Here is a 23,249-nt window from a genome sequence, read left to right on the forward strand (position 1 = left end):
GGCAGATGATGAATCCCATGCTTCTACAAAAAGCCAATTAAAATGTCCTGTGGGTAGCAATGATAGAGATTTACAAGCACACTGTACATGTTATTTACACTTATAGTTAATGGGCTCTACTGCCTTCCTATCTATACATCATACAACTTTACATGCATGTAAGCATGTCATGTCTCTCTCCCATCTTAAGCCTGGCCTACAGAATATTCTAGACTTGTTTCTTTTTCCACACAACAAGGTTAAAGGAATGGAGTGAGCTCCTATGTGGGTAGGGCTGGTACAAGTTGCTGTTGGAGCAACTACTGTATAAATGAGGACTAAGTCAGGGGCTGAACAAACCTCTTGGCTTAGTGCCATGGCTGGAACAAGAAAGATTCAGGGAGTTAGGTTTGGACTCTGAGAAACTTGCTTAAGGCTATTACTTCATAAGGATTGGGGCACTATCCTAGGAGAGACTGAAGCCTAGATCACCGGTATCAAAAGTCTCTTCCATCCCTTGGCCCTAGAGAAAGGCACCCAAGCATGGAGTGGGATCAGCATGTCTGCAACATCACAGTGGGATGACATCTGTTGCTTTCTCACAGTTCCAATGTCATCCCAGTCCACTGCACAGTTCATTCTGAGGCCCTGGCCCTTCTAGACCTACCACTGCTTTTCAAACTGTGCTGGCCAGTCAGTCATTCTATGGGCAATATAGTGGCTTGACCAAGATTCACAGTGGCAATTTGATCAAACTGGCTCAGATCACTGAAGCAGAGCTGGAGAGATGGAAACAGCTGGCAACATTAGGATCCACATTAGGGACCCCAGTGGACTAGAGCCCATTGAGTTCCAGTCTCATCCTATCCTACCTGCTTTATCTACCAATGTTCTACCTAGAAAGCTCAAAAGCCTGGTTGCTGAGAAGGCCATGTCCTCTACTTGAGCTCCACTGTCCCTGTTCCAGTTTCATCTGTGGTGTTTGTACTGGCCTGCAGCCTCTCTACCAAGCCAGGGAGAGACTGTACCTTCTAGAATTCAATGAAGTGTATCCCTGGCCACCATAGTTTATTGAAGGCCATCCTCCTTGAAGGCGGGAGAGAGCAGTGGGCAAGGGCAAGTCCACCTTTAGCCATCAATCAAGGGGTGTCAGTGACCAATCTTCAGAGGACTGGTGGGTAATAAATTAGATTTCTCCAAATCCAGTTGGAAGATCAAGAAAATAAATTAAGGGAAAAACCAAAGTCAGGCTTTCTCTCACCACAGCATCAGACAACTGTTTCAAAATATATTAGATTTGGTTTTTATTGTAGAGCACACACATATTAGGGCAAAGTGCTGCACACACAACTACAAATCATGTTTTGGGAAAAGAGCAGTAAAAAACAAAAAAAACAAAACAAAAACCCCAAACCACAGACGACCTGTAACTGCTTTAGTTATGCAGTCTCAACTTAAAGGCTCCACATTGGCAAAGGATTTGACCCCAAAGAGAGACTTCTTGATGGCTGGCTACTCCCATATCTCTGCAACCATTGAGGCCTGAGGAGTGGTGGTAGCATGGCTGCTCAGAAGGCCTCTGTTTTCGGCAGGCCCAGTCCTGGCCGCCAAAGTTATTCCTAATGAACCTGGATCAGCAAAACCAGGATCTAAGCAGGCAGAAACTGTCAAGGCCTTTACCTTTCTCCTTTTTTCTATTATTTTTAGAAGTTCCTTTCCCAGCACCCAGATCCCTGAGGCAGAGAAAGTACCAACCCAATATGCAGGTCTGACTTCTGGCCTTGGATATGCTATAGGTGGACAGAGCAGGCACATCTTCTTAGAGATGATATGGGAAAAGAGGCCCAAGACAGTCAACTGAGGGGAAAGACTAAAGGGAGGGGAAACACCTCAGAACAAAAGAAACAAAGCCCTACTACACACCCCAAGTTCCCATAACCCAAATGCTAGACTTGAAGCAAATCAGCTCCTCTAGCTAGAAACAATTCCTACAAATGACCCACTTCAGCAAGTCTAACTGTTCCATACAATCACTCACATATGCTGAATAGGAGCAACCCAGCAAACAGGCATGCTCTTGGCAAAAGAGGTCAGGACCATTGTGCTAGTCCCTTGATCATCCAGGATTGGTGGGCAGAGCAAGCCAGAGGGCATGCAGGAAACCTGGGGACTCAGAAATGGGATGGCGGAGGCTGGCACTGTTTAAGCCCCATATGCAGCCAACCTGAACAGTGTCCAACAGGGTTTTGCATGAGTTTCCAGGGCCTGGACAGCAGGTGAGAACTAGGAGCAGCAGACCCAGTGCAGGGCTGTATGACTCCAAGAGACCTCATCCAAGCATGAGCATCAGTGGAAGAAAAGGGCTGGCAAAAGAATAGACTTTGTTTAAAACACTACAAAGATTTACATTTAAAGCCCAAACTAGAATTTCGTAGCCAAAACAGTTTGTGTGTTTCAATACACTTCCACTTGAAGACAGCTGTCCCCATTGTCTCTACTGGCTACTCTGGTGTGCGCGATCCCCTACAGAAGCTAATAGCCTTTTCCATCAAGGAGGAAAGCCAAGAACATAAGAACCCAGGTCTTTCACAAATTCTGTTCTTTAGCCTTAATGGGCAACAAAGCAAGGAAAACGTATATCGGACCAAAATAACAAAGAAAAAACACTCAAACGGAACAGAAGATGGGGTAGCTACATCAGGATCAGCCAGAGTCCCAGGAGGGCACAGGGCCTCAGTGTCTCCTCATCTTCACCTTGCGGGTGGGGCTGCTGGCTGCCTCTGGGCAATCTTCTGAGGACTCATAGGACTTGCGCCAATAGTTCTCAGAGCTAAAACTCCCCCTCCGCCGGTGTGTGGGCAGAAGCACAGACCGCCGGTTTTCTTCTTTGTCCATCTCCAGGATCCGGGGCCTGCAAACAAAAGGAACAAGTTGTTACTAAGATGCCAGAAGGAGGGTTCTAGTCTTACCATCACTAAAGAGGTCTTCAGAAGTCCCTATCCTTGAATTGGGCTCTTGACTCAGTAAATCTCAATCAAGATGCATTAATAGCAGTGGGACCTGCCCACTAAGCAACAGGAGCCAGTCCCTGTCTTGGGCTGTCTCTTAGTCACCTTGTGGAAGTCTGCTTAATTCTGATTTAGTGCCCAGTCCTGTGTCAGGTATGCCGGGCTTTCCCAATCTCAGCTTCAAAAACCTCCATGGTCTTGCCACACACCTCTACTTCCTTACTCTCCTACTCAGCTGCACTGTTGGCCTCTAGTGAGGGTTTAAGTACCTGTGGGCAGCATCAGGGTCCGCCTTGCGGTGGGACCTTTTGGGTTTCAGCGCAGGGTCTCTGGTGTTTCCTGACAGGCGATCTGAAGCATAGCTGGGTGGCAATGTGGAGCTGCTCAGGGATTTTGTTTCCAATCGCGGTGCATCTAATCTTGTCCTGCAAAGGAAACACACCTGGGGTCTCAAAAGGGCCTCTTGTAAAGGCATAAACCCTATCAGAACAGATCTATCTCCAGTGAAGATAGATAGACCAGCTTGGCTCCAGGCCAGCAGTCTGTATTCTGTGCTTTGGTTTCTTTATGGTTCAACTAGAGATACATCTAGTTACGTCCAGAGAAATGCCTTTCCCACTCTCAGGCTCAGAAGTGGAAATTAGGAGTAACTTCTGTCTGGACACCTCCAACAATTAAGATTGCTATGCAAACAGACTCCAGGACATTCTCAGTCACAGGAGGCAGCATTTCTCAAACCAGTCACACTTAAGAGTTTCTCTAGGAACATCTATCCAACCTGCCAGTGAATTGTGGGCACATTCCAATAGATGCCCTCATCCCTGCCAGCAATACAAACACAGGGAGGGTTTTCCCTCAGAACTACAGAAGAGATAGAGGAAAGTAGAATGACCTTATTTTCTCATAGACATAGGGTTATGAAGACCAAGTGGCCGAGCCAGAGAATAGACAAAAGGCCAACACCCCTGCCACATCCATCTACCAGTGACCCTTTGGGGAATGCTAAACAAGCAGAGACGAAAGGGCTTCTTTTTATTTAAAAAAAAAAATTAAAAAGTTAGTTCTTAATTATGTATGTGTGCCTGTTGTGGGGGGTATATGCAAGTGTCCACGGAGGCCAGAGAGATTGGATCCCCTGGAGTTGGAGCTACAGGTGGTTGTGAACCACCCGTATGGGTGTCAGGTGCTGAATTCAGATTCTCTGGTTGAGTAGTGCACATATCTCTCTAGCTGTACCCCCTACCCAAGGGCTTTTGAAAGTCTGGGGGAGAGGGGTTGTAGTGCATGCCTTCAATAAGCACCCAGGAGGCAGAAGCAGAGGCAGGCAAATCTTTGAGTTGGAGGCCAGCTAGGGCTACACAATGAGATCTTGCCAAAAAAGAAAAAAAAAAAAAAAAAGAAACACAATGTCCAATAAAGGCAAAACAACAACGACGACGACAACAAGATGACAGTAGAACATAAATTAGGTTTAAGGTGGCAGAAGCGAACATTTGTCAGAGGTCTGAGCTAGGCGTTCACACTATACTTTAACTCTGAGGCAGAGTGCTTGTTTACCACATACAAAGTCCTGGGTTCAGTAATCAACACAAGAGCAAGGAGGCAGGGGGAGGTAAGCAGATCTGAGTCCTTGTGAGAGGAGGAGAGGGCCAACATGAAGACTGCCATTCCCAGAGCTGCAACTCTATCATGGAGACAAATCAGGCCAAGGTACAGATGAGACTGGAACAAAGGCTACAAAAGGATGGCCAAGGCTACAGTCAACATGGACTGGGGAGTTGGCTAAAGTAGCTAAAGTGTTTGCCAGTCAAGCAAAAGGTACACAGTTCGTGAACCCATATAAATGCCAGGTAGGTATGGTGGCTCACCTATAACTACAGCCTTGGAAGTGATCTCTGGAGCAAGATACCATTCTGAAAAGCTCAGGCTTTAATTAAGATCAAACAACAAAAACAGTAGGGGCCCAAGAGAAGGCCCAGGATTAACAGAACTGGCTTCCAGAGGACCCTGGTTTGGATCCCAGCACCCACATGGCAGCTCAGAACTGTCTGGAACTCTAGTGGTTCTCAACCTGTGGTTTATACAAACAACTTCTATCTTCAAAAAAATATCTACATCACAATTCATAACAGTAGTAAAATTACAATTATGAAGTAGCAACAAAAATAATGTTATGGTTGAGGTCACCACAATGCTTCAGCAGTAGAAGAGTTGAGAACCACTGCTCTAGTCCCAGGGCATCTGATGCCCTCTCTGACCTGTGGCCATCAGGTGCAGGCAAAACATTCATATGTGTAAAAATAAAAACAAATTTAAAAATGACTAAGTATGGTGGTTTGAATATACTTGGGTCCAGGGAGTAGCACTGTTAGGAGGTGTGTCCTTCTTGGAGGAAGTGTGTCCTTTTGGGGGTAGGCTTTGAGACTTTCCTCCTAGCAGCCTGGTAAACAGTCTTCTCCTGGTGGTCTTCAGATCAAGATGTAGAACTCTCATCACCTCTTCCTGCACCATGCCTGCCTGGATGCTACCATGCTCCCACCTTGATGATAATGGACTGAACCTCTGAACCAGTAAGCCAGCCCCAATTAAATGTCCTTATAAGAGCTGCCTTGGTCATGGTGTCTGTTCACACCAATGAAAACCCTAAGACAGTAAAGATGATGGAAGATTCCCAGCATCAAGACTGGTCTCCAATGTGCACTACCCACAAGAACACACAACATGCACGCACGCGCATATACCATATACACAGAAAAAAAGAACAGAACAAAAAATATCCTCCAACACACCCATATGTAGACTGTGGGTAAGGAAGGGGTGGACTTTTGCCTCAGAAACACCTCTTGTGCTCCTTTACCATTCATCTAATAGAGAAGCTGCTGACTTCGGTCACATAGCTACTATCCCATCATGGTCTCTAAGGCAGAAATAGTGCTCACTGTGGCAGAGCAGAACTGCATGGGCACAGCACCACAATTCTGAGAGATGAGGCAATAGCTTAGGCATGATCACAGCTGAGAAACCAAGATCTAGGCACTCATACTCTCCCAATGAATAGAGCAGAGTGTACCCACCACATCCACCCCATTCATCCACTAACTAGGGTAGGGTCCCCAGCAGACCTCTGACTCCTACAAACTGTCATGTGTGAACCCCTACATCCCATTGCTTTTGGTGTCTTCTACTGCCATCCAGGTTTATATCAATTTCTACCTCATTTCATCTGTTGCAGCATGATGGATGTCTCAGAGCCAGCCTTCCCTCTCCTTCTATGGAACCATGAATGGAAAAAGCGCCTCAGACAACCTAAGCAAACCTTTAGCATGAGCTACATCCCTAGCCGAAAGAGCACCTCTCTGGCTAAACTACCTCAGACCCTGAGACCCTTCTGTTGTTGGATAGCGCCCAACCATTTGAGTACTGTCTGCACATCTCTGGAAAGCCTTTCTTGACTTGCCCCTCCCTGGTGAGCATTCAATGGTTAATTTCTCCAAAGGACGCACAGATAAGAGATATAGCTTGGGTATAGCTCGGTGGTAAAGCACCGGACCATTTGTAAAACACAACCATAAGCAAATAAAATCATACTAACAAATACTCCTAGCACTACACAGAAAACCAGAACATACAAATGTTTGCTAACTTTTGGTACGTGGATCTTCCCTAGTGCTTGAGAACATTCTAAGATCTACTTTACCAAAAGTGTCCTATTTATAATGCCTTGTCTCACTTCACCTACTTCACCCAGTTTAACAGACAGTGCCATCTCTAAGTGTTGTAGACAGACCCAACAAGTCCTGAGATGCACTTGAGATCAAGACCTAAAAAGGCCCGAAGTTCTCCAGAGGAGCTCCTTCTTAGCCCCCAGCTCTCCACTATTGAGTCCCCCATTTTCTGGCCTTCCAGGCACTGAATATACCATTTCTGTGTAGCCAGTAGTTTCTAGTTCTGAAGGCTAGAAGTGCCAAGCCTTCCTTGATTCTTCCACTAACATGGATGTAATTAATTTTAATTCTCTTTCTAGTGGGCCTTCAGGGGACATATTCTGAACTTTCCTATCAGTGTGTCTTTTGCTTTGTGCTGTAATACATGCAAAAATAGAAAGAACTATTGAGTGTCTTATGGTGCTTATCTTGGATGCCTATATATAATAAAAACCTGGTGACAAGTCAGAAATCCCTGCTCAAAAGTCATCCCATGGAACTCACTTCTTGCCTGTGCTCCTTTCCAGACCAGAGTTCACATCTCCTACTCTTAAGATTAATATGTGAGCATCTTGGCAGCAAGCCAGGTCCTCCAGTGGGAAGAACACTGGAGTGCACATCAGGAAATCATGCAAAGAACAGAAACCCCAATCACTAGTACCATATCCATGAACTAATCACCTTGCCCTTGAAGTTGGTTAGTGTCTTGGTCATCTAACCAGTATTTTAACCCTTCAACCACCCTCCTAAAAGGGGCTGGGTCTAGTTCTTCTCCAAGAAGCATCAATGACTACAATATCCTGGGATATTGATGGGGCACTTTTTTTTTTGGTTTTTCGAGACAGGGTTTCTCTGTGTAGTCCTGGCTGTCCTGGAACTCACTCTGTAGACCTGCCTCTGCCTCCCAAGTGCTGGGATTAAAGGCGTGCGCCACCACTGCCCAGCTTGCCTCAGACTTCTAAGAAGCTGAGACTACATGCACATACCACCATGTCTAGCTACTGGTGTTATCTGTCTAGCTCTGTGCTGGGAATTAAACTCAGGCCCTGATTGCCAGGTAAACATTCTACCATTGAACTACATATCCCAAACCCAGCATTCTTTTTTACTTTTTAGTTTGAGACAGGGTCTCATACTAATTGTTTTTCTAGTTCTACCTGTGTCCTTGATTTTTCATTCCTAGTGGTGGGTAAGTGCATAAAAATATAATTCAATATTGAAAGTATAAAATCCAATGTGAAACTTCACAGCTGCTGTTCCAAATGCCTATTCTAACTATATAGAAGTTCACTGAACTTCACCATATAGAAATTGTATAGTCTTGGGTCTGGTTGGGCCAGAAAGAGTATCAGATCTCCTAGGACTGAAATTACAGATGGTTGTGAGCTGGCACATAGGTGCTAGTAAGCCAACCCTGGTCTTCTGGAAGAAGTGCTCCTAATCAATGAGCCGACTCGCCAGCCTTTTTGAGACAAGGTCACTTTAGGTAGTTCTTGCTGTCCTGGAGCCACTATGTAAACCAGGTTAGCCTTGAACTCAGAGAGATCTAACTGCCTCTGCACTACCTACCATACTTGACTTACCTGCAACATTTCCTATAACAAAATTTAAAAATGTATTTAAGATTTAAAAAGAATTTGCTTAAGCTTTAAGAGGGGGGAAAAAAGGGGGCAAACAATACACACCCCACCAAGCATATCTGAGCCTGTACATCTGGACTTGCTTTGCTCAACTTAAAAAAAAAAAAAAAGATGGAGCTTCTTTATCATGGTGGCTTTAATTTCAGAACTTCAGAAATACAGGCTCCAAGACCAGCCTGATCTGCAGAGTGAATTCCAGGGCAGCCATGGCAACACTGTACAAAACCAACCAACCAACCAAAAACAAAAAACAAGACAGAAAGGAAGCAAGGAAGGATGCACACACAAGCCTCATGTAGCCCAGGTGAGCCTTAAACTCTTCTCCTACCCCCACTTCCTAGGTGTTAGCATCAGTGTCTCACTCTGCTTGATTAACTTTTTTTTCTTCCTTTTCTTTTCTTTCTTATTCTACAACACGCCTGACTCAATCCTTTTACCTTAGCCTCCTAAATGCTAGATAACAGGTATTATTGAGTCATCATATCCAGCTAGGACAGGGCACATTATTAATGTTAATCAGAGTGTCTCCAAGGTCCCCTCACCAGAGGAAAGACAGCCACAGCTATAAGCCAGCTAAATACTGCATCCTAACCTCTCACTCTTGTCACCTCTCCTCATTCCTCGCCCCTTCTACAAGTGAAAGCTTGGGCATTTTAAAAGTAGGCTGCTACCGTACAGTCTAAAAATAATCACTGAAAGCACATGTAACCAGTCAGAACAGGGGGGAGGAGTCGGTTTAGAAAAGTACTCCCCAAATCTTATTTCAAGACTGTGACCAAAGGGACTGGGGATAACTCAAGGAGTAAGAGCATGCACTGTTCTTGTAAAGGACCTGAGTTTGGTTCTTAGCATCCAGATCTGGTAGCTTACCTGGAACTCTAGCTCCTGGGCATCTGACACCCTCTTCTGGACTCCACAGACATTTGCACACATGTGCACATACCCACACACAAATACACATGTATACATATAATTAAAAGTAAAATAAATCCTTAAGAGGAAAAAAGTATGTCAATAAATATCAGAAGTACTTCTTTGCTCAACACTGAACTTCCTAAACAGTCTAAGGATGTAAAAATAATTACATTATACAATGCCAGAAGTACAGAGAGGTAAGTTCTAAAAGGATCCAGACAGATAAGGCAGAGGATGCCAGACAAAAAGGGGTACTTACTTCCTGAGAATGATGACCGCCCGGCGTTCCTTAATGTCCTGAGGCCGTATGCAGTGAGTGATTTCATCAGCAGCATACCCACTAGAAAGAGACAGAACAAGTCACCAGTAAGAGAGTAGACAGACAACCCAAGTTCATGGGGAATAGAATCAGGATTAAGTCTTATGTCTGCCTTCTGCCCACTACTACTTGAGAAGTTCAAGAATCTACACACAGAAGGGAAATGTCGCATTTAAACTCTTTTTTGTTTGTTTGTTTGTTTGTTTTTCGAGACAGGGTTTCTCTGTCCTGGAGCTCACTCTGTAGACCAGGCTGGCCTCGAACTCAGAAATCCACCTGCCTCTGCCTCCCAAGTGCTGGGATTAAAGGCCTGCGCCACTACAGCCTGGCTCGCATTTAAATTCCTAAGTGTCTGCCTAGAAACCATTCGTGGAAAAACCTGGCACAGAAGATTCAATGGTAACTGTTAAGTAACAGTCTGAACCAGAACTCTTCTAGCATAGACCAGAATCACTTTTGTTTGCAGCTCTTAAGGATAGGGTGTAATTCAAGAGGTAAAGCACTTGCCTGGCCATGTGTGAGACCTTAGGTTCAATCCCCAGCACAAAAACAGATATAAAAACAAACTCTGGAAGCAGACGGAGTGAAGCTAGAAGTCCTTGGCAAAGGACAGAAGCCTGCTCCAGCCCAATGTGGTTAGGTAACTATCTTCTCCTCAACTGGACTCCTTCTGATTTGAAGTTCTGGGAATAATTCTGATTACTGAGCCTCTCCCATGTTCTCAATGAGCACTCACAAAAGATAAACTACTCCCATTTTAAGCTACCCCACTGAACTGCAGAGATTAATACAGCCAGATACCAGGCCTGATGGAAGAGACTGCCTTCTAGCTTTTCCATTTAGGATTCCTAGCTGCCCCTGGGCCAAAACCTTTTTCTCATGGCTGCTGATCATCTCCTTCTCAAGAGCAGCTGTACAGATAACACATTCTTAATTACCTGAAACACAAAAGATCTGGGAATGACTCTTTTAAGTGCCAGGCTGTCCCCAAGAGAAATGCTGGATTCAAAAGCCAGTAAGAAATATAAAGTCAAACTGTTTTACTGCCTTTAGAGCAGTGGTTCTCAACTTTCCTAAAGTTTTGATCCTTTAATACAGTTATGTTGTGTTGATCTCCAACCATAATATTTTTGCTGCTTCATAACTAATTTTGTTAATGTTATGAATTGTGATATAAATATCTGTGTTTTCCAATGGTGTTAGGTGATAGAACACGCCTCTTTATAAATGCCTTACTTGTGTACCTGTTCCTATCCCCACTTCCAGCTCTTCCTACATCAGGGTTCTTTAGTGGTTTTGTGGTATGTGTATGTGTGTTTGTTTTGTCCTCACAAGACACTATGGACAAATATCCATAAGCCAAATCAAGTTGGAAAATACTGATTAGAGTTTCAAAAAGGACTGGTATGTGAAAGGATCTATATTACTATTTGTATAGTAAGTATACTACATATAATTACTATAGCAAAAGAATCACCGACTGTAACCGAGTACTGACCAAAGAACCCCACTCTTCACTCCTATTAATAACTGTGAGTCCACAGTGAGAAGCACTGCTTTTTGGTCTGCCTGTTTTGAGACAGGGTCTTTCTACATAGCCCTGGCTGTCCTGTTTGTAACTTACAATGAAGACCAGATTGTCCTTAAACTCAGAGATCCATCTGCCTTTGCCTCCCAAGTGCTGGAATTAAATGTGTGTACCACCATGCTCCACTTAGCTACAAGTTTTGTGACAATAGTTAAGTCACATACTGAACAGAAAATCTTTGTTTCTTCAATGCTTGTAAAGAGAACAGTAGATTCTCCAGTGTTCATTTCGTTACACTTTATAATTCAGGCACTCATTTTTTGTCATCATTAAAGACTCAAGATATTAAAAGGCGCTCAAGATATTAATCCCAGCACTTGGGAGGCAGAGGCAGGCGGATTTCTCAGTTCGAGGCCAGCCTGGTCTACAGAGTGAGTTCCAGGACAGCCAGGACTACACAGAGAAACCCTGTCTCAAAAAACCAACACCCTCCCAACCCCCCAAAAAAAGGTATTAAAAGGCAGACAAGACACCACTTCCCTTCAAGGCAGAATCAAGTTAGACTGTTTACAGGACTGAAACCTCTGGGACGAGAACAACTGGAGGCCTACTTGAGGGTTGAGAACAATGCTGGATTAACTCAAAAGTACATCAGACCCTCTTACCTAAGATTCTAAGCATCTGGCACTGCTAAAGAGCCTAGACTACTTGCAAGCCAGAGCAGGAGTTCAGCTCCTGCAGAGAAAATACAATCTTTGATTCTCCTACAGGCTTCTATACTAGAAGGGGCCTTTTGTCCCTAGGCTAGGTGCTATTTCTAGGTCTCGTTAAAAAATTTTTTTTTTTCCATTTTAACTTTTGAGACAAGGTCTCTGTAACCCAACAGGGCCTATAACTATGTAGTCTAGACTGGACCCAAACCCACAGCCATACTCCTACCGTAGCCTCTCAAAGGTTGGGATTACAGGTATGAACCTTGTTATCATTTTATAATAGTGATTAGAGGCTGGGCTGCAAGATAAATCTTCCATACTACCTATGCACAAATCTTCCCAAAAGAGCTAAATATAACAGCACATCTCAAAGGCTTGAATCTGTAGTGCCTACTACATGCAATGTTTTCTGTTGTTAACAAGTATTATATTTGACTTGGCTATTGTAAGCATGACCAAGGGCCCTGACTTCTCATCTCCAACAAGAAACCACTTCTCTTAATGTAGCTCTGGAATAAATTCAAATTGTTTGTCAAAGCCTGACTGCTTCCATCCTCCCTGTTCCACCTTCCAAAGGGCTATAAAACAAACAAGCTATGCCAGTTTCCTGCCCTAAGCCCAGGACCCACAACTAGTATGGAGGAAGTGCTACACAGAACCACAGAAGTGACCTTGACATACCAACCCTGTGTTTAATTAAGACTATTAACACAGGTATTCTAGAACCTCCTGGTATTTGTGATAGTCCACCAATTTTTCCTGTGGGAGAGAACCCAAAAGGTTTTAACATAAGTTCTCTTAGCTGAACTTAAGTAGAAAATGCCTAGCTGAAATTATGAGTGTTTTGTTTTTTTCCTGCTAAGAATCCTATTTGCTACAGGGACAGTGAAAATCTCATTCTGCCAGTTTGAAATGTAATATATCTTGGGTCCAGTTCTACCCCTGATGTAAAGGAAATTTCTATGGCCTCCTATTGCTGTTTTTACAGGGAGAATAGAGGAGGAAATACCTTAAGCAGCTGGCTTGTTCTCAGCCTTGGCTGAGCCCCCATGCCTAGTAAAAACCATCAAGTACCAGGACCTAGCTCTGTCATTCACTATACTCAAGGGAACTGTCATACCTATCTCCTTTTTCCTGGTAAAATTTCCCTACGCCTCCTGCCCCAACTGATTTCCTCCATGCTATCCAACCACACCATCCCGACTCTACTGTATTTGGACTACGGAAATTGTGTTTTCCTTGTAACACAACACTCTTCAAAGATCTTACTCAACTCAGCGCTGTGGACAAAAAATTAAATGTGTGCTAATGATTTATACTAAAAGTCTATCACTTTGAAACCTCTATTTTAAGACCAATGGAGATTGCAATAAGCTTTCCTTGAAGGATTGCACACAAGTAACTCTGGAAACCCATTAATAAGGAAATGTGCAGAACTACGTATGTTTCTTCTAGGGAGAGTCTTGGAGATGTAGTTGCTAGGGCTCATTTCCAAGATGGCCACCATTCTCCAACTGTTCCATATCCCACCTAGGCCAGGTCATATCAAAAAATGGATGAACTAGAAAAAGTAATAGCCTAATCCCAGCCCCCCCCCCCCCTTGATGGGCCATTTTCTCTAGGCAGCCTCCCCTTGAGACTACCTCACCACTGACAGGCTTGCAAAGGGAAGAAGCTAAGGGCTGGGGGTGGGGCAGGAGCCACTGGTACAGACAGGACTGTGAACTCAAGCCTCCATGAAAAGTCTTGGGCTTTGTGGCATTGATAATCCCAATTCCACACATACCAAAGTACTGACAGCAGCTCATCTCTTGAGACATCTTTAACAAAAAGAACTCATCAGTAAGCAGTGTAACAAAGACTCAATCTTTCTGACAACTCAAAGGCATCAATGGCTTCCTTTTTAGAGAATGAGAAATATAGAACCATAAAGTAATTTATTCATGGCCAGTGTGCACATGCCTCCCAGCACTCATACTAGGAAGGCAGCAACAAGTGGATCTGTGAGTTCCCTGGTATACATAGCAAATAGTGAGTTCTAGGCTATCCAGGGCTATGTAGTAAAACTCTGTCTTCAAAATCATCATCAAAATCATCATCATCATCTCATGCACAAACAGCTAAAACAGTGAAGCTGAAACTTCCACCAAGTTTGCTATAATCTTTTAATTTTTGGTAGCTGATTGTGTTAAGTAACAAGCAAATGCCCAGAAAAGTCCATCTGTTTTTCTTTGGTAACAAGGTTTAATTTGTCACAGGACCTTGCTGGCCTCAAAGAATATGGGAATAGGCACCAGTTATATGAGACAGGAAGGGTTGTATCATACTGAGAGCTGTACACTAACAGCTCAGGCTAAAATGGTCAGCCAGCCAGTCTTGCGATTTTTATGGCCTGTTTATTCTTTGCTTGCTCCCAGCTTCCTGCTGAAGACCATGGCTCCTAGCTAGATACTTCTCCTGTACTACTTTCTGCCTGTCAAGCTTGACAATACAAAGGAAAGCCAATGAAGGGTTTACAGCTCTGACTTCATCCCATGGAAACAAGAGGTGAGATAGCTCAGAGGATAAAGGTTCTTTCTGCCAAGACTAATACTAGAGACCCACATGAACAGAACCAACTCCCAAAAGTTGACCTCTGATACATCACAAACACATATGCACACATACAAATAAATGTTCATTAAAAAAAATCCAAACAAGAGGTGCAGCTCAGGACTTTTCTGTTCTACTTTCCCAACTATTTTAAACCACAAAGCTAAATTTTGCTTGCAACCAGTCAAACAAGATGAGCTATTAGCTCCAAACTGACAGGGATGCCCGATTCCCCAAAACTATTAACCAGAAGACAGAAAAGTTCAAAGATCAAGCTCACCTGCACACAATGGATGGCTAGGTGAAGCAGCCATTTCTAGACTTGTTGCCAAGCCCCAGGTATCTGGGAATGACTACAAAGCAGTGATTTAAAAAAAACATCGTAAGCACCTTGAGGTGATTTTTTTTTTTTTTTTTTTTTTTTTTTTTGAGACAGGGTTTCTCTGTGTAGCCCTGGCTGTCCAAGACCCATGGAGGTTTGCCTACCTCTACCTTCCAAACACTAGCATTAAAGGTGGGCAACAGCTTGAGGTGATTTTTCTAACTAAAATAATTGAGGTCTGTTTTTTTAAAATACTTTAAGAATTACTTCATAAAGTAATTCTTACACTGCTTTATTATCTGTGCATAGGTGTGGATATATATGCATGTAGAGAACAGAGGTCAATTTCAGTTGTCATTTCTCAAGCACCAATCACTTTGCTTTTTTTTTTTTTTTTTTTTTTTTTTGAGAAAGGGTCTCTCACTAGAAAAAGGCAAGGCTGGATAGGTGACTAGTGAGTCTTGTATCCACCTCTCTGGCCCTGGGATTACAAGTATCTGGCCCTTAAAGAAGGGAAAAGGGAGCTGGAGAGATGGCTCAGCAGTTAAGCTCACTGACTGCTCTTCCAGAGGTTATGAGTTCAATTCCCACAATTATCTGTAATGGGATCCAACGCCCTCTTCTGGTGTGTCTGAAGACAACAGTGCACTCCTATATAAATATAAAATAAATAAATCTTGAAAAAAAGAGAGAAAGAAAGAGAAGACTCCTAGGGAATCAAACTTAGGTTCTTATGCCTCTCAGTGTGTTACCGACTTAACTATCTTCAGTTCTGAGGTCTGTTTTAAACTGTCCTAGTCACCTTACAGAACCAGACAAAGAATGTGGGATGAATTCACATCAAGAAAAGGTAAACAAATAGGCCTCTGGAAAACATCATAAAAAGGAAACAGGACCACTTCCAGATCCAAAAGGAAGATTACCAACAAGTCAAAAACAAACAAACAAACAAACAAGCAACCTGTCAATTGGGTTTGGAAAGGAATGTAAAACACTACCAGAATGTCCTGTGAGGCCTTGCTCTAAGACACCAGACACACTGGAGTCAAACGTCTGCCTCAAATCAAAACAAATGTAAAACCATTTTGCCATTTGTCAAATAAAGACATGATTACCACTAACAACTGAAGGCAGCAATTGCTAGAATCCATCTCCATCTGTAAAACATCACAGGTTTTCATCTAACTTACCATTCTCACCTCTGGTAAGTGAACCTATGGGGAAACAAGGAAAAACCAAAGCTCTTAACAGGCTTCCATGCAGGATTTGATGAGGGGCATTACTAATGTGCAGGTGCTCATCTTAACTGCATACCAAAAAAGCAGAGCTTAACTCTGCAGGTGCTGGAAGATTTAAATTAGCAGGTGTGTCCAGACCCTAGAACAATAGTTAATTTGGGATGAGGATGCTCTGCCACCCCCTCCTACTAGGACACCTGTCAATGTTGGAAGCCAATTTCTGATTGTCACAAAAAATGTTATTGTCTGGTAGATGATGGCCAGGGATTTTTTTTTTTTTTAACAGTGCAAGGACAGCCCACCCAGAAAAGAATTTACAAGCAGCTCCAAATATCAACAGTAGTTGACCCCAACCAGGATAACCCCTACCAAAAATCTCTGATGCTTCACAGCAATCATCTTTACCAATGACTACATTCTACTGCTGCAATAGCTCTGCTACTGTAACTCTACCACTGTGGCTAATTTCTAGTCATTCTTTATGTTGCAGTTTCTTGCCTCTCAAGAACTTCCAAAATCTCACAGTGAGTAAGATAACCAACCCTTCAGCATGCTTCTTTGTCTTTCTAAATTCATTTGATCCACCTGGTCTAAAGCCTATTGAGAATGAACAATATGAAGATTGGAGCCATGTTTCAGGATCAACCAATTCCTTAGTACCTTTCCCACCCAAAGCAGGGGCTTACTATAAGTAGTTGCATAGACATTTGAATGCCTATCCTGTGTCATGCTCTGTTAAATAAATCACCACATTTAACTAATAAGACTTCAAAAGTTGGCACCATCTCTACCATTATACAGGTAAAAAAACAAAAACAAAAACAAAAAAAACAAACAAACAAAAAAAAAACCAAAAAACAAAAAACAGTTGTGAAAACATACCTACAAAATCCCAAAGGCTAGCCATGATGGCTCATCCCTGCAACCCTTGCACACTAGAAGCAGAGATAGTTAACAGTGCTGAGTTGGAGGCCAGCCTAGGCTACAGGGCAAGACTGTCTCAAGATAAATACATACATACATACATACATACATACATACACACACACACACACACACACACACACACAAAGCAAGTGAGAGCTGGATTCAAAGCCTACGGCAGCACTTTTCTGAACGTGGCTGGGCCTCCCACACTAACTCTGGAGCCAAGTCTGAATCTAGGAAGGGCTGGAAGGGACTTGGAAAGCTTTAGGACTTTACTATGCAAAGAGAAGACAATTTTCCTGATGATGCAATTTTGTTAATCACTAACAGACCTTCACATTAAGAATTTGAAAGTTCTGCTTTTAAATCTGGTGTGACCATGTTGGGGGAGTCGCACAGTGCCCTGAGAATTCCCTATTAAGCAGCCAAACACTGCCAAACCTCTAGATAACCTAAAAGGTCTATGACCATGAGAAAAAACAACCCAATAAATAAACAAATGACCTTTAAGTAAAATCCTTTCAGCACCAAGAAACTTCAACAAGGCAGATCCCAAAATCTTCCTCACACTGCAAACTCCCTAGAAATACCTACTTTTGGGAGGGTATGTGAATCTTTTTGAGATGTCAAACTTACAGCTATCTTCCTGCTTCAGCCTCACAAGTGTTGAGCATACACAACCGGCTGGACATCCCTTCTAAAAAACGGTTTGTCAAGACAACCATCTGGAAGCACCACACACATCTGAGACACTCAGAACAGTTGTAATCTAGGCCCCACACTGAGGATTCGTGAAGTATATTAACCAGGCTTACCTTTTTTTAGGACTGAAAGGAGAGATTCTCCAAATAAAATTTCACTTCATATTAACACCAACAGTGTTCCAGCAGATGATCTACTCTGCTAGGCAGGGCACTGAGCTAATTCTTAGCAGGATCTGGGGCCCCAACTGGCCAAGAGCCTAAGATGTGGTCACCGAATCACAAGGCCAAACACCAGGTCAACAGACCAGCTGTATTTTGTTTTACTGGATCCCAGTAACTGCCATGGCAGTTCTACAAAGTGCTTACAGAGGCCTGAAACTAAGGGAGAATTTTAAGAGCGTGCTGCACTTATTTCTGGCCAAATCACTACATTGTTCAACTCCAAGGAAGTCATTCTAGAAATCTGTATTAACACCCCCCCCCCCCCCAAATCAAGGGCTCTGCTTGAATTTTCTGTTAAGGAATCCATTACACTTTGTTAACAAAAAAACACAAGAGAAAACGTTTAGATAGAAAAACAACAAAACAGGGAAAACACTAGATAGTTAAGCACAGGTTTTTTTTTAAGATATGGAAATTAAGTCTAAAACCGAAAGTGATTTGCTTTAAACCAAAAGGAAAACACGAAGCCTCGAGTTCAATCTCTAGGCACCAAAAACAAAACAAAAACAAAAGCCAGTGCACATCTGTAATCCCAGCACCTGGGAGGCCAAGACAGGAGAATCAGACATTCAAGATCATCCTTCCTTGTGTATAAAGCCTGAGCTACCTGAGACCCATACTCCCTCCCCTTAAAAAACAATAAAACAAAAGGCAAGACAAGGCCCACATTCAAGGAAAGCGAACTCCTATGCTAGCCTTCAGAAAGATGCTTTCAGATGAATTCTTAGATAAGCTATTACGGCCACTTCAAATCTGCCTGCAGGTATAGAATTCCACACAGGTCTTATCCCGCTAGGAGTTTTAGACACAATCTTCCTATGTTCTGCACGCAAAAAGATGAGTCAGAACCATAAAAAGAACCGGCTCCCACCAGCTGAGGCTTCCACGACCCGGCTAGATGGTTTTAGATGGCAGGATGCAGAGCCAGTCCCTCCTCCCAGGTGTGTTACCTGAGCACAGTCACGCTCCCCCTGCGCACCGGCAGAGAAAGCACAGGTTCCGACACCCGGATGGGCTTGAACTGGAACTTGCAACCGAAGCAAAGTGCCGAGTCGCTAAAGAAAGACACGGACACGATCGGGCGCTCGAAGATGTGGATGGGGTCTACGTGAGAGACGATGCAACCGCCAGGCTGGTAGTCGTTGATGACTGCGCTGTTGACGAAGCCCTCGGGGATGACGCGGTGCTCCACCAGCTTCTGGATCACCAGCTGATGAACCCATTCCGGGATCTCATCGACGTCGCCCGGCGGGTAGAGGCGCTCCTGGCCTGGCCCGCGCTTTTGCAGCTGGGCACCGTACGTGTAGCCCTCGCCGAAGAAGTACTTGTTGCGCAGGGGGGCCCGATCCACGGTGTGCTCGTTGTACAGGCCCTTCTCGGCGCGGGACACCACCTCGTCGATGCGGGCCTCGATCTTGGAGCACTCATCCTGGCTGAAGAGACGGATCTGGCGGATGCCGCTCTTCACCTTGCGCGCCTCCTCCTCCTTCTGCAACTGATGCTCCTCGTAGTCGCTGCGTTCGGGGTCCGAGTCCTCCTGGTACTTCCGTTTGGTGGTCCCGGACACCGGGTAAGGCTCGGCGGCGGCCGCGGCAGCCGCGGCGGCGGCCACAGCGGCGGCTGCAGCGGCGGCGGCCTCCCGGCTGCCTGCCTTGTAGTTGTCCCGGGACGTCATGGACTTGAGCTTCTCACGCAAGTCCGTGTAGCCGCTGGCGGCCGCCATGGCCCCCGCCAACTCAACTCTAGGGTCCTCCGAGGCGGCCCGGCATGGCTCTCAGGGGACGCGCCAGGGGCCCGAAAGGGAAGCGAGGGTCCTCAGTGCCCGGCCCCCATGCGTGGCTCAAGGAAGCAGCGGGGGGCGGAGAGGGGCCAGGAAGGGGTCGGACCTCAGCAGCGGTCGGTCAAGCAGCACAAGCGACAGCGGGGCTTCCTCCTCCTCCACCTTCTCCACGTCCTGAGGAAAAAGGGCGCCGGCAGCGCCTCATGCCGCGGAGGGCTTCGGCGAAGACTCCGCCAGACTCTGGGTCGGACCCTCAGACGCCCGGCCCGGCCCGCACTTTAAAGCTCTCCTCACGACGTCACCGCCAGCCCGCCCGACCTCCGACAGCGCCGCTCCTTAGCGGGCTTCTCGACGAGCATGCGCAGTGCTGGCAGCCACGAGACTTCACGGACTCTGAGCATGCGCGTGCGTGCCGCCCGGTCGGCAAAGGGGCCGGCGCAAGCGCACACGAGGCCCGCTCGTCGGCCGCCGCCCCTCCCCCACCCGCCGAAAGCTTCGAGAGACCAGCTCTCCAAACAACGATTTGCCTTCACGCCACGCCGCCTCTGGGACCGAAGGACTCCAGCGGCTGGAGTGTGCTCGCGGTGTCAACTGTACAGCGCTGCCGCGTCACGACATCGTGCGGATGCCCGCAGACGCCTCAGCTTCCAGCGCACAATCCTCGGGAATCACCACAACCCAGTCCGCCCCGTGACCGCCCCCTTTGGAGCTTCCACTTTCTTAATTGGACTGCCGGCCACGCGTTGGGCAAACACAGACTGGAGTTTCCAGAGTCGGTTGGTAAATCATGCCTGTCAATCAACTAGTCTCCTTGGCTACTGCGTCCATCACTTAATTAGCTTCGGGCAGAAGCTCGAGGACCCCTGAAGGGTGAATGGGTGGCTAACTAAGTGCCTGAATGGAGTTCTCGGCGGAGGAAAGCCCTCAGGACTCCCGTGAAGCTTCGAGAACAGTAGGAAAGTTAAAACTGTGGGATGGAGAGCATCAGATCTAAACTGTGGAGCGAGACAGGACAACAACAGAAGCTGGAGGCGTACAGTCGGGGCACCCACACCCTATTCCCGCCGCCATCGCTTCCTGGAGCGGACGTTCCCCAAGTCACGTCCCGGGACTGCCCACCGGGCGCGCAGACGCGGGCACGCGCACGAGCGTATCACGTCCCTGTTGGGGCTGGGCGTTGTTATAGGGGGCGACAAAAGGCTCTCTTGTCTCGGCGCAGATTTACCACGGACTGATCCAAATTGGATATTTACTTCTGACACTTAAAAAAAAAATTGAACAGTGGGATGGGAAGTGCGCCTGCAGCCTTCAGCACTCTTAAAGGCTGGTTGGAGGATAGCTCACGTATTGGAGGCCAGCCTTGGCTACATAGCGAGCCTCTGTCTCAAAACAATCACAACAAACCCAAACAATAAAAAATCCTGAAGCAGAGGGCAAAGCCTGAACAAAGGTGTAGCCATGCTGGAGGTTCCCGGGCACTCTAGCAAATAAGAAGTTTCTGCTCTGAACCTCCCCAGCCTCCCTGTTTGGTTCCCAATACCTTTTCCAGGCTTTGGTACTCTGTCAGATTTTCACAAATCCCCGTCCCTCCTGGCCTTTGCCCATACTGTCTGGACATCTGTAATGCCTGTCCATCTACAATGTTTTTCATACAATTCCCCTCTTGTCTTTCAATCATCCCAGAGTCTGCTGTGTAAAACCAGGAACCAGTACTCACCTCGAAAGGTGGTTGTGAGGTTGAAATGAAGCAGCTGGATTGCTGATACAGGGTCCCGACCTCAGTTTTCTAATCTGTAAACTGAGGGTGGCAGCAGTCTCTGTTGGGAAGTGGGGATTGTGTGGTAACTTGGCAAAGTTTGTGGAATGGGAAGCCAGGACATTAGGGAACATTAGGGAATCCAGGCCACCCCCTCTCCCAAGCAGCAGGTGGATGAAAGGGAAATGGGACAGGCACACTAGGGATTCCCGGGGCAGCCCCTTGGGCCCAAGTGACAAATCGAGGGTGGAAAGGCAGCTGCAGATAGTAAGGAGGTGGACTGGAGAGCAAGGCCAGCTGACCTGGACTTGGGTGGAACCCTGTCTGGTCTGTACTGTGTGGGTCTCTTACCTGAGCAATAGGCACTTCGCCTGGGAGGACAAGCTTTTCAGGAGCCCTGTTCTCTAAGCCCAGATCTGCCTTTCACAGCTGCATGGTGGGAGCTCTTTACCACTGCACTCAGAAGCACCTAGTAGCTACCCTAGGACCTCAGCTCTGCTCACCTAGGCAAAAAAAAAAAAAAAAGTGAACCTCCTTCTGTATGGTGCACACCTTTAAACCCAACACTAAGTTGTGTGTGTGTGTGTGTGTGTGTGTGTGTGTGTGTGTGTGTAGTTCAGGGCCTGCCAGGGCTACATAAACTGCCTCAGAAAAAGAAGAAAAAAAAAAGTGACTCTTCCATAGGTGGACTCTTGACTGTGCTTTTTGGTCAGGCCCAGATCCTGTGGGGAAAAGCCAGGCTGCCTGGGTTGAACTTCACAAGGCCACATGCACAAGTCCAATGCTGTCAGCACTCCAGCAACAATTTCACAATTATACCAGTCTCGCTGGATGGTTTTTTTTTTTTTTTTTTCCCCGAGACAGGGTTTCTCTGTGTAGCCCTGGCTGTCCTGGAACTTACTCTGTAGACCAGGCTGGCCTCAAACTCAGAAATCCGCCTGCCTCTGCCTCCCAAGTGCTGGGATTAAAGGCATGCGCCACCACCGCCCGGCGATGTTTTAAGGATTAAATGAATTACTATTTGCCCAGGCCATGGCATGTAGTAAAAACTGTTGGGTTTTTTTTTTTTAATTATTCTTTTTGATTTTGTTTTGTTTTTTTCAAGACAGGGATTCTTTGTGTAGTCTTGGCTCTCTGGAGCTCTATCTGTAGACCAGATAGGCCTTGAACTCACAGAGATCCACCTGCTTCTGCCTCCTGAGTGCTGGGGTTAAAGACCCTATTTTTTTTTCTATTTGTTTTGTTTTTTTACATTTTTATTTGTCTCTTTTCATTCATTTTACACCCCAATCACAGCCCCTCTATCTTCTCTTCCTACTTCCACCCTTACAAATCCCTCCCTCCATTGCCCACTTCCCTTCTTTTCAGAGAAGGGGAACCCCCTCCCCCTTGGGTACCACCCTGGGACATCTAGTCCCAGGAGGACTAGGTACATCCCTCCCACTGAGGCCCAACTAGGCAGTCCAGGTAGGGAGAAGAGATCCAATGTCAGGAAACAGAGACCTAGACAGCCCACTCCACTTGTTAGGGGACCCACACGAAGACCAAATTGCATATTTGTTATAAATGTGTAGGGTCTAGGTCCAGCTCCTGCATGCTCCCTGGTTGGTGGCCCAGGCTCTGAGCCCCATGGTCCCAGGTTAGTTGACTCTATGGGTCTTCTTGTGTCCTTGACCCCTCCTCCTTGCTCACTTCTATCCCCAACTCTTCCACAAGACTCCCTGGACTCCGCCTGGTGTTTGGCTGTGGCTCTCTGCATCTGCCTCCATCTGCTGCTGGGTGAAGTCTCTCAGGAGACAGTTAGGCTAGGTTCCTGTCTGCAAGCATAGCCGAGTGACATTAATAGTGTTAGGTTGTCTCTCTCACATGGAGTAGGTCTCCAGTTGGGGCAGTCATTAGTTG

General features: G+C 45.6%; 1 protein-coding gene across 1 annotated transcript; it reads right to left on the bottom strand.

Annotated features, from left to right (window-relative positions):
- Positions 1 to 1,258: 1,258 nt before the first annotated feature.
- Alkbh5 (alkB homolog 5, RNA demethylase) lies at positions 1,259 to 20,287 on the bottom strand. The gene is made up of 4 exons (XM_034505596.2): positions 18,762 to 20,287; positions 9,506 to 9,586; positions 3,257 to 3,412; positions 1,259 to 2,890 (listed from the first exon to the last, which is right to left on the bottom strand). The coding sequence occupies exons 1-4, from the start codon at positions 19,532 to 19,534 to the stop codon at positions 2,713 to 2,715; spliced, it is 1,188 nt and encodes a 395-aa protein (XP_034361487.1). The 5' UTR covers positions 19,535 to 20,287; the 3' UTR covers positions 1,259 to 2,712.
- Positions 20,288 to 23,249: the final 2,962 nt, after the last annotated feature.

The sequence above is a fragment of the Arvicanthis niloticus genome, chromosome 6, assembly GCF_011762505.2.
Source record: "Arvicanthis niloticus isolate mArvNil1 chromosome 6, mArvNil1.pat.X, whole genome shotgun sequence".
NCBI lineage: Eukaryota > Metazoa > Chordata > Mammalia > Rodentia > Muridae > Arvicanthis > Arvicanthis niloticus.